Here is a 14,680-nt window from a genome sequence, read left to right on the forward strand (position 1 = left end):
TTATTATTTCCTATTGTGAGGGCCCGTTGGGTGCCTCCTCACAGACTCCAATGAGAGACCAAACTCTCCAGGTTCTCAAACCCAAGAGGGCACCTTTGAATTCTGACTTTCTGGCGGCAGCAGCTGAGACAGAAACCAGGTTCCCTGGAAGACCAGGCCAAGCGGGAGGGGGCAGCAAGAGAGAAGGGGAAGAAAAGATCCCGAGATCTTCAGCTTACATTTAATTTCAAATTAACCCTGGTGGAATCTCTTTTGAAAGCCCCGGAGTTCTCCTCTTTGTGTTTGGGGATATTCTGGGGTTACCGACCTTGTTCTTTATAGAAGACAGCTCCTGGCCATTATTCCACAGTTGCTCTAACAGGCATCTGATTTCCGAGTTCCCAATGTAGAACAAAGCACTTAGGAGTCTGAGAACCACCGGCCAGTTCAGGCCTCAGAGGTGGACAGCTTCAACTTGTCCATCCCTTATGTGCTGGCCAGAGGCCCATGGTTTGCCCACATCCCATTTAGATCTGTATCATAGTAGATAAAAGCTGCACTAGCCCCACTCTCCCGCCACTGCTACCACCCCCACCACACATACACACACACACACACACACACACACACGCACACGGTAAACTCCTCCAGAGGAGTAACCCTGGTTTTTTGGCCTCTGTTTCCCCAGAACCATGAGTAGGCCCTCACATACATCGGGTGCTTAATAGATGCACGTTGAATTGAGGCCACTAGATTCAGCTCAAGGGGGAGTCACACTTAGAGGAGAGGACTGAAGACCCAGACGCACTCTGCCACTCACTAGCTTGTGCCCTCGGGCAAATCAAGCCTGCATTTCCTCCCTCCTGTGCCGTGGGCGTAGGAGAGGAAGGCAGAGGCGAGGTGACCGGAAGTCCACCATTGTGGGTTACTAGGAAAATCAAAAGAAATCGCTCGGATAATTGCAAAACGTTATTTATAAATGTCATCCTAAGGGGGAAAGTCCTGAGGAATAGAAGGGAACGTAGCCGAGGCCTTCCTGGGGAGGGTCTGCTCTCCTTTGACATTTCCCAGTGGCAGAGGAGGGGACAATGGAATTTGGTGGTGGTAGGGGGATGTTTCTGGGATCCGGGACACCGACTAGAAACAGGGATGGAGGTTTTTTTTTTTTTAAGCCCTGTCTGTTTATCTTGTACTTTCGGCTCGTCGTCTTACCTCTTTCCAACCTGACTGTCCCCTCCTCCCTCCTCCGCTCATCTCCGCCCCCCCCCCGCCCCCTCGCCCAGCAGGGAATTGGCCGGCCGCGCCCAGCCGGCCCCGTCTCCGCCCCCACGCGGCGGCCAGGAGTTAACAGCTGCACCTGTTAGGTATCCCCGCAGTCGCCGGCACCTGTCCCCGCAGCCAATCAGCGCCCGCGCTGCTGGGAACCTAGCTGTCAGCAAAACCCCAACACCCAAACCTCAACATAAATCAAACACTGCCCTGGGCCGGGGATGTCTGTGTCGCGCCCGCACTAGGGACGCGCGGTCAGCAGAGCCCCAGCGCCGCTCGGGTGGCCGCAGCCGGGAGCAGGAAGATGTCGAATGAACTTGAGTGAGTACTGCGGCCGCGGCCGGCGGGGGCTCGGACGGGGTTCCCGGGGGTAGAGCGGGGAGGCCGACGCCGGGGTTCACACGGCAATTTGTTCGGGTGAATGAATGGGCCGCCGCTCGCGCTGCGTGCCCAGGCAGGCCCCCGCGGCTCGCGCTCAGCGTTTCCCTGGGAAAGTGGCTCTTCTCTTTTCTCTGCGGAGCAGTTTCGAGCCAGCTAGGGGAAACACGGGACTGAAACTGGAGGGTTTTGGCACCACTTTCTGATCCTCCGAAGGGGCCTCGGAAATGAGAGACAATCCTAACCTGATGGAGGCTTTCTATCTTCTTGCCAAAAGGAACTTCTTGGAGGTGGTTCCAATAGCGTCTTGGGCAGAGAGTTGGGTTTCTCTAAAGGGACTTGTTTGTTGAGCTGGAACCATCCCAAGCGAGAAAGGTACAGTGAGCGTGGCGGTGGAACGTGCGCACTCTGTGGTGGGCTTGACCTAGGTTCAAATCCAGACTGTCCCTGGCAGTTTCCTCGTCTGGACAATGGGTACAAGACTGTTTGGTAGGATTCTGGAGAGAGTTAAGTGGCTGAAGTCTGTAAAATGCTTAGCCAGAGCCGAGGTCTGAAGAGGTGTCCATAAAATGTGGTTGATTTTATTCAAAGGCAGTTCTAAGGCTGGGGAAGCTGAGGAGTGGTTTTTGGTGAGGTCACCTCTGTTGCCTGGCAGGAGGCAGGTGCATCCCAGCCCACATTTGGGATTTAGAATTCTGATTGGCTAATGCTGATCTTTAGTGTGGACCCCCAGGCTAGAGGTCCAGACCTCAGAGGAGGTGGGATGAAGCTAGGATCTGGGCTGCTTGGGTTCAGGACGCTGGTAGAAACCAGACCTTTCAAACACTGTCTTCTTCCGGCCACCCTCAGAGATGAGTGGGCAGAAGCAAGAGTTGAAGAGTGGGCAGAAGCAAGAGTTGAAGAGTCTTTTTTTTTTTTTTTCCCTCCTCCAAGCTATTCAATTGATTGGTTTAAGAACTTAAAGACCTGCAGGCAGAGCAGTTGGCTGGTCCAGTATTCCATGATACTAGCCAGCTTTGGGGCTCTTCTGGGTTGGTCAGTTATGATCATAGTACAATCACTGGGGTTAACAGGCATCAGATAACATTTGAATGAATTTCAATTTGACAATTGGGACCACAATGAGTAGGAGCACTGCACGGAAGCTTGGGGTCAAGTCCCAGCCCAGCCACTTATCTGTGGCCCGGGCACCCCAGGTTCCTTAGGCTCCAAGAGCCAGTGAAGGCCCAACAGTTTGTCAACTAGGCAAGTTGCTTCACTTCTTGGGATCCTTGCCTGTAAATTGTGGCCAATAGTAGTACCCACCTCACGGAGTTGTTCAGGATTCAACGATTTTAGATTAGTGATTGCTTTAAAGCCTGATTGAGAGCAAGCTAACAACTCCGTAGTTATTTCATATAAAAAGAAACAACTGAGCTTTTATGAACCCTCTTGCTTTCCAGTTTCCACACTTGGGACATACACAAAAATATTTTGAGATGTGTCTCCATCCCATTTAGATCTTCTGGTTAAAACTGCAGATCTATTTGTTGCAGACAGAATCTATTTGTGTTGCTCCTCAGGGGGCAAGTGTCCGGAAGCGGGATTACTTGGAGAAAGATTTTCTACTTTTCTCCTCCTTACTGATTTGGGATTTGAAGTCAGATCCACAGACAGTTGAGGCTTCTCTATTTGGGTGCTTGGAGAAGGAAGCCTGTGCCTGCTGAGTAATTGCAGGCTGACTCTGAAGCCACCACTTGAGATTACAATGACACAGCCTGGGGCTCAGCTGCCCCTACTGATAAGGGGGGGTTACTAAGTGCTTGGCTTGCAAGTTCTGAGCTGCTGCTGTTGCCGCCTTCAGTCTTGCTGGGGCAGCCCCTGAAGAAGCATGGAGCTGAGAAGAGTGGTTCAAACATACGTTTTGAGCCTTGATGGAAGGACCGACTCTTGCTAACCCTGGGTGCAGTGCAAAAAGCTGAACTTGAATCTCTCCATTCTGCCTCTTACCAACTGCAGGGTCCTGGTGAATTTGTCCTCCCTGACCCTCAGTTTCCCCATCTGTGAATGATGTCTATAAATACCTACCTCCCGAGGGAACAGTGAGCTCCCCTAAGTGGATCACCCGGCTTCAAGTAGGAGCTCCAAGAACGTCAGCCTGATTACTAGGCCTCGGGTGGAGGGCGGCACTTGGAAGGCCTGGTGTTGGGCAGGATGGAGGCCTGCCGGTGGAGTCAGAAACCAGCTCCAGGCAGCTGGTGGGTGGCAAGCGCCTGGGCCTTTCATGTGGTCAGGCCCAGCGCCGGGCGCCTCCGCCAGCCCCCAGACCTCTGCCAGCCGCCCTGGCTGCCTCTAGCCCGCAGCCTCGCCGTGCCCTGGGGCTGGGCCCTGCCGCCAGGGTTCCTGGGGCTGTGGCCCCAGTTCTCGCGGGAAAACGAACGGTGCTGTGTGCCGCGCTGCGCCTGCGCGCAGGCCTCCCTCTGCCTTCCCAAGCGGGCAGTGCATTCCACTGGTGGGGCCTAGTCCAGCTGCTGTGGGCGTCTGGTGACCCGCAGGCCCTTCCGAGTGCCCTGAGGCTCTCCGGGGGCCTACTGTGTGCCTGGCACGCCTGCACCAGCCAACCTCGCGCCTGAGTCGGGTGCGGATCTACCGCGGAAGGAAGGAGGGCTGGGCCACAATTGGACCTGGCACATAGTAGGTCCATCAAATGGAGGCTGCATGTCAGGATAATCCCTGCTGCTTCCCTCATCCCGCAGCCTGGACCCCTACTCCCTTTTGGGAATTTTATCCCCATCCCCAAATCGCCAGAGAGAGGCGACTGGGGGGCCGAGATCCAGGCTGGGCCAGTGGCCAAGGCCCGGCCGCCGTCCATCTGATCTCGGAGAGCACCGGCTCCAGACTGCCTGGAGCGCTGAAAGAGTTAACCAGGAACGCCTCCCCGCTGCGGTTTTGTGGTCGAAACCATGATTGCCAGGAGCAAATTTTTGTCGTGCACAAGGTGTGTTATTAAAAGTCGGAGCTACGCTGCTGGTGAATGAAAAGTTAAAAGCCCTCATTAAGCCTGGGCTGTAAAACAGGCGGACTGTGCGGAGAGGCTGAGGGACAGCCCTAACGGCGGAGGCCTGGGCACCCCAGGTTCCTTAGGCTCTGAGAGCCAGCGACAGGCCCAACAGTTTGTCAAGAAGTCCCACACTGGGGGACAGGAGCGGGCAGAGAGGCAGCAGAGCTGAAGCACAAGTTGGATCCTCAGCTTTCTGGTGGGTTAAAACAAAAACAGCAGAAATTGAGCACTGACTCCACATTTGACACAGACACTGTGTCAAATACTTGATGGCTACATTGTGGCCTTTATTCCTCCCAACGACACAGAGGTGTAAGTGTAATTTTGCAGAAGAGGGGACTAAGATTTGGCTCAGGAGTGCCCAGGGATTCACCAAAGAACTGGGATTTTACATGGGTCTTCATCAGGAGCCAGAACAATGAGCCACAATAATACGGCCATCCTGTGCCTAGACATTTAAAAAGGACAAGGAGATAGGTATATCTCTATATAGATAGAAAATATCTATATATAGATAGAAAACAGTCCTTTTCTCAGAGTGGAAGAAAATGAATGAATTCTCTTTTCTGCTTCCTGTTTCTTTGTGGGTTTCACATTTTATATACATATATTTTACAAACCTATGTTGCTTTTGAAATGAGGAAGGGGGAGAGAGGGAGTCGGTGTTAAGAGATTAGTTCACCCCACTATTTTAAAGAGAGACTTGTTAGTTTACCTAGAACAGTGCTCTCAAAGTGTGGTGCCTGGATCATCATCTTCATCATCATCTGGGAACCTGGAAATGCAAATTCTCAGCCCCACCCTAGACCTACTAAATCAGAAACTCTGGGGGTGGGGCTCGGCATGATGTGTTTTAACAGGCCCTCCAGGTGATTCTGATGCATGTTCAAGTGTAAGAACCATTGGCCTAGGAGACCAGGCAGAGGATTGGGAAGCAGGAGGTTCCCAGATCCACTCCTGACCTCAGTGCTGTGCTGAGTCAGCGGGCTGAGGGCCTTGCTCCAGGATCACCTGCTCTGCCACCTGTGGATTGGATGACTTTTCCTCCAGATCTTTTACCTAAGTGTCAGTTTTTGTTCGTGTAAAATAGTGACCAAAACACCCATCTCACAGGACACGTGTGAGAACAAAAAAGGCACAGTACCTAACTGTACCAAATAATTTAGATCCTTTCCCTTCACTTATCTGCCTTCCCTTTCTGGGACTCTGCTTTCCCATTTGTAAAATGTAGCAGATAATCCTCACTGGCTATCTCTGTCTATCTATCTATCTGTCTTCCTCCCTCCCTGCCTCCCCCCTTTCTTTCTTTGTCCCTTCCCCCACCCCTTTGCCTCCTAAAAAGGCCAGAGCAACTGACCTAGTGAAAGTCTTCAAGAGAAATGTGTCACCGATGTTGAGTTAGGGTTAGGGCTCGGGTTCAAATCAGGAACTTTCAAGGGCAGGACCAGCGTGGTATTCACCACTGTGTCCCCAGTGCTCTTCACGTGGCCTCTTATAGAGTGACCTTCAGTATGTTGAGTGAATCCGTGAGTGAATGAACCTCTGGGTGTAGAGGTGGGTTTCAGTTTCTTTCACACCTCAGTTGAATAATCGTGAAAAAAATAGAAAATCTGACAAGAAACCAAGAGCATGAAAGAGCAATTCCCATACAGGAAGAATTTTTCAAAGGGTAGAAACTGAGTTTCTGGTATAATTAGAAAATGGCACATAATTAATTTACATGCAACTAGCAGTGGTTGCTGGAGGCTGACAGCCCTCAACTTGCCCACCTGGATCCCGATGGGGAAGCAGGTGATGCTCACCCCCTTATCTTGGCATCTCCAAGCTTCAAGCCTGCTTCTGCCAGCTGGGAAGAGATGTCCCACTTTACGGTGGGAGAAAGAGAGGCTGTGAACTGTGCAGTTTGTGGGGGCTACCAAGACATGACCAGGAATTGGTCAGCTAGCACCTGGTGCTTGGTAATCCCTTCTTGAAAGGTAGCTCTCATAATAATTCCTTGAGGTTCATACTCTCCTCTTCCCACATTTTATAGGTTAGAAACTCAGGCACAGAGATGTCAGGTTGCTTGCTTAAAGTCACACAGTGAGTAGCAGGGATGGGACTGGAACCCAGGTCTGCATGGCTCTAGGGCCACCCACCCCTGTCCCCATGAGTTCACATGGCCTTGTTCAAACCGGAGTCAGTAAAAAGCTATGCCCTACATTCTACCATTTCTCCATTAAGCCCCCCTTCAAAGGAGCCCCCAGCCCGTGTGACAAGATACATTTCCCAACCTGCGCATCCAAAAAACCAGATGAGCTACCAGCAGCCACGAGAACCCTGGGGCACCTTGCGTGGGGCTGACTGGAAAATGGTTCCTCCGTGAGCAGCTGTGTCAGGGCCTCCCTGGGATGATTAGTGAGTGTGATTGATCGCTGCTGATGAGGCTGGGTGGCTCACAGCAAGGTTTGGCAGGTCACTGATTGGGCGGATCTGGGTGTCAACACCCAGCTCAAGTGGCCCCTGAAACTCTCCTAACCCCTCCAGCCTGAGGATCCAGGCCAGGTACCTCTGTGGGCTGGGCTTGAACCTACTCCTTTGGTGGTTGGTTTTCTCCCACTTTCTGCAAAACCCACTAAGTGAAAAGTTTAATTGACTGTCTCTGTATGATGGAGATGACGGGGAGACAGGGGAGTGTTGGACTAAGCACTGGACAGGACGCTAGGAGACTTGAGTCTCAATCCTGCTGTGTGTCCTTAGGCAAGTCACACCTCCTCTCTGGGACTAGATTTCTTAGGTCTCTTTGTGCCTTAAATTGCTGGGTTTTGCAGAGTGAGATGGAAGCAAGACGGCATCTACTTAGTCCCACTGGAAGTTTTAAGTGGCTCAGGCAGAAAGCAGAGGCTGTTGCCAGTCAGAGGGGCTTGTTGGGATGAAACCCCACCTCCCCACTCTTGGTCGCCTCCCTCCCAGTGCCCGGGATGATGCATGTTGGAGTCAGGAGGATAAGAGGGTGACTGGGCACCGAGCAGCTGGGACCACACCCCTTTTATGCCTTGGGCCCAAAGTAAACTGAGGGGAAGACTCCACCCACCCTGGGCCTCTGCCTGGGCAGTGTGCATATCCCTGTGGGCCAGTGATAGGAGACCTCCCAAGTGAGGCCTGGCAACCAGACTCCTGAGCTCCTCTCTCTTTCTTTCTTTTTTTTAATATTTTTTAGCTTTAGGTGGACTTTTTATGTGGTGCTGAGGATCGAACCCAGTGCCTCGCACATGCCAGGCGAGCGAGCTACTTCTTGAGCCATATCCCCAGCCCATGAGCTCCTCTTTCTTGATCTTACTTCCAACTCTTTCCCAAAGGAGAAGCCAGACTGGGAGGCGCTGGGGAAGTGGCTTTGTGAAGGTTCTGGAAGGTGAGAACCAGAGACCTCAGTTCTAGGCTTGACATCTTGAGATGCCAGCTGCGTGGCCTTAGGCAAACCAGCGGCCCTGTCCGTCACCCTTTTTCCTTTTTCCTGCTATCAATTGGGGACAGTCACGTCTCCCCTCCCTACCGGACAGCGGCATTGCAGGATCCCAGGTATGACAGCTATATGAGAGGCACGCTGAAGAATATAACATGCTATGCAAATGTGAGCGATTATCAAATCTGGGACTTGAGCTTCCTCCTCAGTGGGCTGGCCTTCCCTGAGGCAAGGTGACATGCAAAGCATCTGGCTCATACTTGGCACACAGTAGGAGGACAGCCCTGGGAGCTGTCCCAGGTTATGCCTTTGATCTTGTCTTTGCTCTCAGCTGGAAGGTCCCAGGCGCTCCCCACCCATCTCCATCCTCCCTCTTCTCCTCCACCCCCTCCTCAGCAAGCCTCCGTCACTCCCCAGGGTTTGGGCAGGTCGGAAGTCCTCTGGCTTCTTTTCCTTCTGAGCCTTCTTTGCCTGTCTGATATCTGCTCTTTGGTTTTGGTGGTCCCGTCTGTCTGACTGCCGTTAAAGTGCCCCCTTGCTGACCCCTGTCTCCAGCCTCATCCTCTTTGCCTAGGACAGGGTCTGGCACATAGCAGTTACTTGAAAAATCCTTGTTAAAATGATAGATGGGTGCCGTGCGGGTTTATTGTTTTGGACTCTCTCCTACATCCCTTGGTGGAAAAGCAGCTAGTTGTGGAGTTCTCAGGCCAGACACAGGTCACCTAATGTCTCTGTTGTCTATTTCCAGGTCTTTAAAGTAGGAATAATAACACTCCATGTGTGTTGGGAGGCCCCACAAGATAATGGAGGTGCAAGCTGAGGCAAGGGGTTATTAGCTCTCTTTTGTCTTTGACGCGGAACCTGGTTCACAGACAGGAGGCTTGGGGGTAGTGATAACCTAAGAACCTCGGGCAGTCTCCCCTTTACTCTCATTTGGGGGTTCCAGGATGATGATGTGATGATGGCTATTATTTGCTGAGAGATTATTCTCCGGCAGGCTCTAGGCTAAGCACATTTCTCACGTAAATGCACTTAATTCTCCTAACAACCCAAGAGATTAACTCTCCTCTAAAGTAGCCACCCTGGTGACTCGCCATTGCATTACCGTGTTCTAATTTTCCTACAGCACTTATCACCAACTAAAATTAACTCATTTACCTACTTGTTTATGGTCTGTCTTCTCCAATTAGACAGTGAGTTCCATGGGAGCAGAGCCTTATCTATCTAGAACAGTCCCTGACTGGCGGGCAGAAGACATTCAGGAGACCCATGTCACAGATGAGGAAGCAGGCTCAGAAGGCGAAGGGGCTTACTCTAGGACAGAGTTACCACACCACGGCAGTGCTTCCCACGGGGCCACCTGGTGTGTGCCACAGGATCTCAAGTTGGCGGTTGCCCAAGACTGAGCACACCCCCCGCCCATTCCTTTTCATCTTCTGAGAGCTCAGGAGTTCCATCTTGGACACAGACACCAATAGAGAATTTGCGTAGGCCTTAGGGAAGGTGACCTCATAAGAGAGGAGTCACCTAGTTTCCCTCTGTTCTAGCCCTGTCACTCTTGAATGATCCCTTCTTGGAAGCCTTTCCCCAGTCATCCTGTATCGACTCCTGGGATTTTTTTCCCCTCTGTCTCACCCACTGGGTCCTCGACCCAATCTTTAAGAAAACAGAGAACAAAGCTGGGTGTGGTGGGGCACACCTGTAATCCCAGCTACTGGGAAGGCTGAGGCAGAAGGATCACAAGTTGGAGGCCAGCCTCAGCAAGTTAGTGAGACCCTGTCTTAAAAAAAAAAAAGATTGGGGATGTAGCTTAATGGTAAAGCCCCCCTGGGTTCAATCTGAGAGAGAGAGAGAGAGAGAGAGAGGAGAGAGAGAGAGAGAGTGCGCGTGCCCATGTATGTGCAAGAGAGACACAGAGAACCAAAACTTATTGGATTTCAGGATTCAACACACAATGCAATGCTAAGCTTATCCGTAGTCAAGACTTTCCAGAAGCTGAATGCTTGGTGCTAGGACATGAGATGGATGTAGGTGTGGGCCGGCCTCGGGGCCAGGACACTAGGATTTCAGCTTCTGGCCAGAAACTCTTCCAGTCATCGCCTCGTCTTCCTACTTAGTTCCTCCTGCCTGTGTGGGTGGAAAATTCCTTTCTGCCTTGCAGAAGAGAATTGGCTCAGTGTATTCCAGAGAGGGGAAATTTCCAGAATAGGAAAGGCATCTAGAAAGGAGACTAACAGAGAGGTTCTGAGCTGCATCTTGGAGCCCAGCAAGTCCCCATTTAGGTGATATTGCCTGAGGTGACTCAATTTCCCCTTCTGTAGAAGGGGATGATACCTCCTGTTTTCAGAGCTACTGCTTGTGGGAGCTGAGAGGTCACATAGATGCAGTGATCCTGTGTCTGCCTACAGGAAATGCTGAAGATGTAGCCTTTATCAAGGAATCAGACTTTGGGATCCCCAGAGGGTGCGTTGGAGACCCTTGTAGGCCAGGAAAGTCTCCCAGGTGATCAGAAAATACTATCAGTTCCTTTGTTTTAGGTATGATTTTATTATTGTTTCCTAAAATTTCTTTTTCAAAAAGTGTAGGAAAGTCAAACACAGTAGTATACACCTGTTATCCCAGCTCCCAGGATGCTGAGGCAGGAGGATTGCAAGTTCCAGGCCAGTCTGGGCAACTTAGCAAGATCTCATCTCAAAATAAAATTTAAAAAAGAACTTGGGGTTGGGTGGGTTGAGGTTGTGGCTCAGCAGTAGAGTGCTCGCCTAGCACATGCAAGGCCCTGGGTTCAATCCTTAGCACCACATAAAAATAATTTTTAAAAAAGGTATTGTGTCCAACTACAACTTAAAAATAAATATTAAAAAGAAAAAGGAGCTAGGGGTGTGTAGCTCAGTGGTAGAGTGCTTGCCTAGCATGCATGAGGCCCTCAGTTGGATCTCCAGTACCCCAATATATAGATATACACTTACACACATAAAAACAGACACTCCACCCTCTTATCCCAGGCCCAGTTCTGCCACTGTTTCGTGTGACCAAGCTGACCTGGAGTACCGCAATAGCGTGCACATATTAAGTGCCTATTATGTGCCAGGCACAGTTCTAAGCTAGTGCCCTTGATCCTCATAATCCTACACAGTGGGTACTTTATAGACTTACTTACAAATGAGAAGTGGGGCTAAGCACTGGTTGGCCTGTTGGGGAGGAGCGCTCCGGGCCACCCAGCCTTCCTCCATTTCTCCCAGGCCTGCCTGCCGAGTTTGGGAGTTCCCTTAGCCTGGGGCTGGGCAGAGCGGGGGCAGCCACCCTGGGCTCAGTGGGTAAGTTCCTCTAACCCCAGGCCCAGGAGGCAGCTAGGAGCCTTTTCTCACTTCTCTGTCTGCAGCTCCTTGATTTATAGCAGCAGAAACTTGGGGTGTGCCTCCCTCTCCGCACCCCTAGAGCAGGAAGGTTTCTGTCATTTCTCTTTCTTGTGTGACAGCTCCTTCTGCCCCCCTCACAGAGCCCTATACCTGGGGCCCCGTGAAGTGGAATGGGAGACACCGCCTTAGATGAAGTCCGCAGAAGAGTTGACTTCTACCCCCCCAGCCCCCCACCCCTGCCTGCCGAGATCTAGTCTGGGCTGTTGCTTCCACCAAGCTGGAGAATGTGGGCCCGAGTCACTGGGTGACAGGTGGCTCTTGCCCACCCACTAACCTGCCACAGTGCCTGAAATTTTATTACTAACGCATTTTTTCTGCTCTGGTAAAGACTGCCCTCTTGCACTGTGGCGGAGCAGTGTGGCTAAGTGGAAAGCGTGTGACTTTGGTGCCAGACAAGCCTGAGTTTAAGTCCTGGTGTGTCACTGAAGGCTGGACGATCTTGGGCATTTTCTCATCCTTGGTCTCAGGTGTCAGTGGGCTGAAGTGAAATCCTGACCTTGTAGCGTCTGGGAATGTGCAGATCTAGTGAAAGTCATTATGGTCAATGGCAGCTGACGGGTTCCTGTGGCCCTAACATGGGCGAGCCCACCAGGCCCGTGGATAAAGGGAGGCTTTGGGGCGGCAGAAGAGCTTCATCTCTGGGGCTCTCTCCAGCCCCAGCCTGGAAAGCCCGTCCTCTCACCTGCAGCCTCCTCCACACACTCTGCTCCAAGAGGCTCTCGGCCAGGTTTGCTCGTGACTGAGAGCATATGTCCTGAGCCATTCTCAGAGTGTGGTCCCCAGGCTTCTAGCAGTAGCAGCACCAGGGAAGTTGTCAGAAATGTAAATTCTCCATCACCCCCCTGCCCCAGAGGGACTCAGAAACTCCAGAGGTCGGCCCAGCGATACGAGTCCTTCTCCTACAGCTCAAGTCTGAGAACACCGTCCTGTCCTACAGCACCCTTCCGTCAGAGCCTGAATCCCCTCTGGGCCACTCTCTGACCGGGACCCTGCACCGTGCCCTTTTGACTTTTCTGAGTTTCAGTGTCCTCTACCAAAAACAGAAGTGATACCAGAAGCCGCCTCGGCAGGTGGTCGTGAGAACGGGGCTAGATGATGATTCTCGAGAGGAGTCCAGCTCAGTTCCTAAACCATGGCCGATGCCCGATGCAGACGAGGGGCTATTTTATCATCGTCATTCTACATTGTGTCCCCACCGTCCTACATCTGCTCCCATCTGCCACTGAGCGAAGCCATCTCCAGGGCCGAGCGTCCCCAGCTAAATGTCTGCCTCCTCCTGTAGCTTTTCGGGGCCCCTTTCCTTCGAGCTCGTGGGGCTTGTCTCTTGGGGACCGTGCCTTGTATTTGTGGAAGCTTCTCGGCACAGCGCCCAGGTTCTGCCTGCCTCCGTGTGCCCTAAACGTTCAGCTCCACGTCCTGGCATCTGAGCAGCTGCCTGGGGACCCTACAACAAAGGGTGGTCCACAGTGCCACTTCCCAAGACCACTGCTGCCTAAGGGCTTCTGTCATTGGCCGTGGTCCCCTGACACAGTGATCCGCAGCCTCTGTGTCTTTCACGGCCTTGAGGGCAGCAGCCTCAGAAGAACGCATGCTGGGCTGTCCAGCCATTTTCATCTTTGCAGCATGTCATTGTCACTTCCCATCTGGTTGCATCGATCGCCTCTGAACTTCTCCTGACGCGTGTCCCGTTGAATCCCCCCTAGTCTCGCAAGGTTGGCTCTGTGGCCCTCACTGCAGAGAAGGGAACGGAGGCCCCCGTCCACAGCCTCTACGGGGCAGCATTGGTGCCCATCCAGCCCCAGAGCTCATGTCCATCCCGCTGCCCCGAGCTGCCCAATGTGGCACAGCAGTTCCAAGTTTCCGAGGCTGGTGGCTCTCTGAGTTCCTGGGCGTTGGCTCGAGGCTGCGCACGCAGGGACCTTCCTAAGTTTGACCCTCCTCGTGCGCCTCCAGCTTCAGGTCTGTGCGGCTGCTGAAGAACGACCCAGTCAACTTTCAGAAGCTCCCCTACACCAGCGAGGATGAGGCCTGGAGGACGTACCTGGAAAACCCCTTGACAGCCGCCACGAAGGCCATGATGAGAGTCAACGGTGACGACGACAGCGTGGCAGCCCTGAGCTTCCTCTACGACTACTACATGGTACGTCGCCCCCTTCCCACTGAATGGGGGTCTGCTTTCAGGCTGTGGCAGCCACCAGCAGCCGGCCCAGCCCCTCACCCCAGGGCCTTGGTACGCGCTGTTTCCGCCTCCTGGCCCCTGCCCCTTCCTCCTGGCTAAACTCCATTCGCTGCTTGGATCTTAGCTTAAATGTCACCTCCTTCTTTCATGGGGTGAGGGGTGCTTTCTTGGGTCCCCATTCTGTACCTCCTCTGGGGCCCTCATACCCACCGGCATCCTCCCCGCCTAGCCTTAGAAACTTGCCGCCTGCTCATTCACTCCTCCATTTCCTCCATGAGACTGAGCTCCTGGAGGGAAGGAAAACGTCGTGTCATCACTGAGTCCCCAGCACCCCACACAGCCACCCAGGGCACGCCAGGTGTGGGTTGACAGATGAACGCCTCGCCAGGCTCACTGTAGCCCGGCCACCCTCTGTCCTGTCCCTGGGATCGCCCCAGCCTCCCATCACCCCACCCTCCTGTTGCAGCCCCGGTACCTGGAACACTCCTCCTGTCTAACTTAGCCCGCCCCCACCCCCTTCCTTCCTTCCTTCTGAGCCTCACCAAGGCCAGCCTTCTCCTGGATGCCACTCTGCCACATCTGCTCCCTCTCCCGAGCATCTTGCTCTCCTTCCTGCCTCACTGCCACACTGTCTTCTATTGTTCTCTAATTATTTCCAGGGCCCTGACCTTGACTTTGAGACTGTTGGTTCCTGAGAATAGGAATTCGTCCCTCCCATCTCTGATAAACAGGGCTCCATCCAGTTAGCAATCACAAACATGGAACACAGGTGACACCCCCGCTACCTGTGCCAGGCATTGCCACTGGGACCCAGGCTGCATCCTCACTGAGGGAACACAGGCTGCGGCAGCTCTGGCTGCTCAGTACTCCAGCAGCCCTGCCAGAACTGACCCAGGACAGCACACTTATCTGCTGTCCCTGGGCTGGGGGGCTGCACCAAGACACTTGCCTAGATTTGGGGATCAGGGACAAGA

General features: G+C 52.9%; 1 protein-coding gene across 1 annotated transcript in view; it reads left to right on the forward strand.

The window, feature by feature from the left end:
- Window positions 1-1,371: 1,371 nt before the first annotated feature.
- Window positions 1,372-14,680, forward strand: part of Grhl3 (grainyhead like transcription factor 3) — a 32,644-nt gene continuing 19,335 nt past the window's right edge. Inside the window, exons 1-2 of the mRNA XM_027937673.3 lie at window positions 1,372-1,569; window positions 13,481-13,667. Of these exons, the coding sequence (XP_027793474.1) occupies window positions 1,553-1,569; window positions 13,481-13,667 (204 nt within the window). The 5' untranslated portion in view covers window positions 1,372-1,552. The remainder of the gene's footprint in view (window positions 1,570-13,480; window positions 13,668-14,680) is intronic.

This window comes from Marmota flaviventris, chromosome 10 (genome assembly GCF_047511675.1).
Source record: "Marmota flaviventris isolate mMarFla1 chromosome 10, mMarFla1.hap1, whole genome shotgun sequence".
Lineage (NCBI taxonomy): Eukaryota > Metazoa > Chordata > Mammalia > Rodentia > Sciuridae > Marmota > Marmota flaviventris.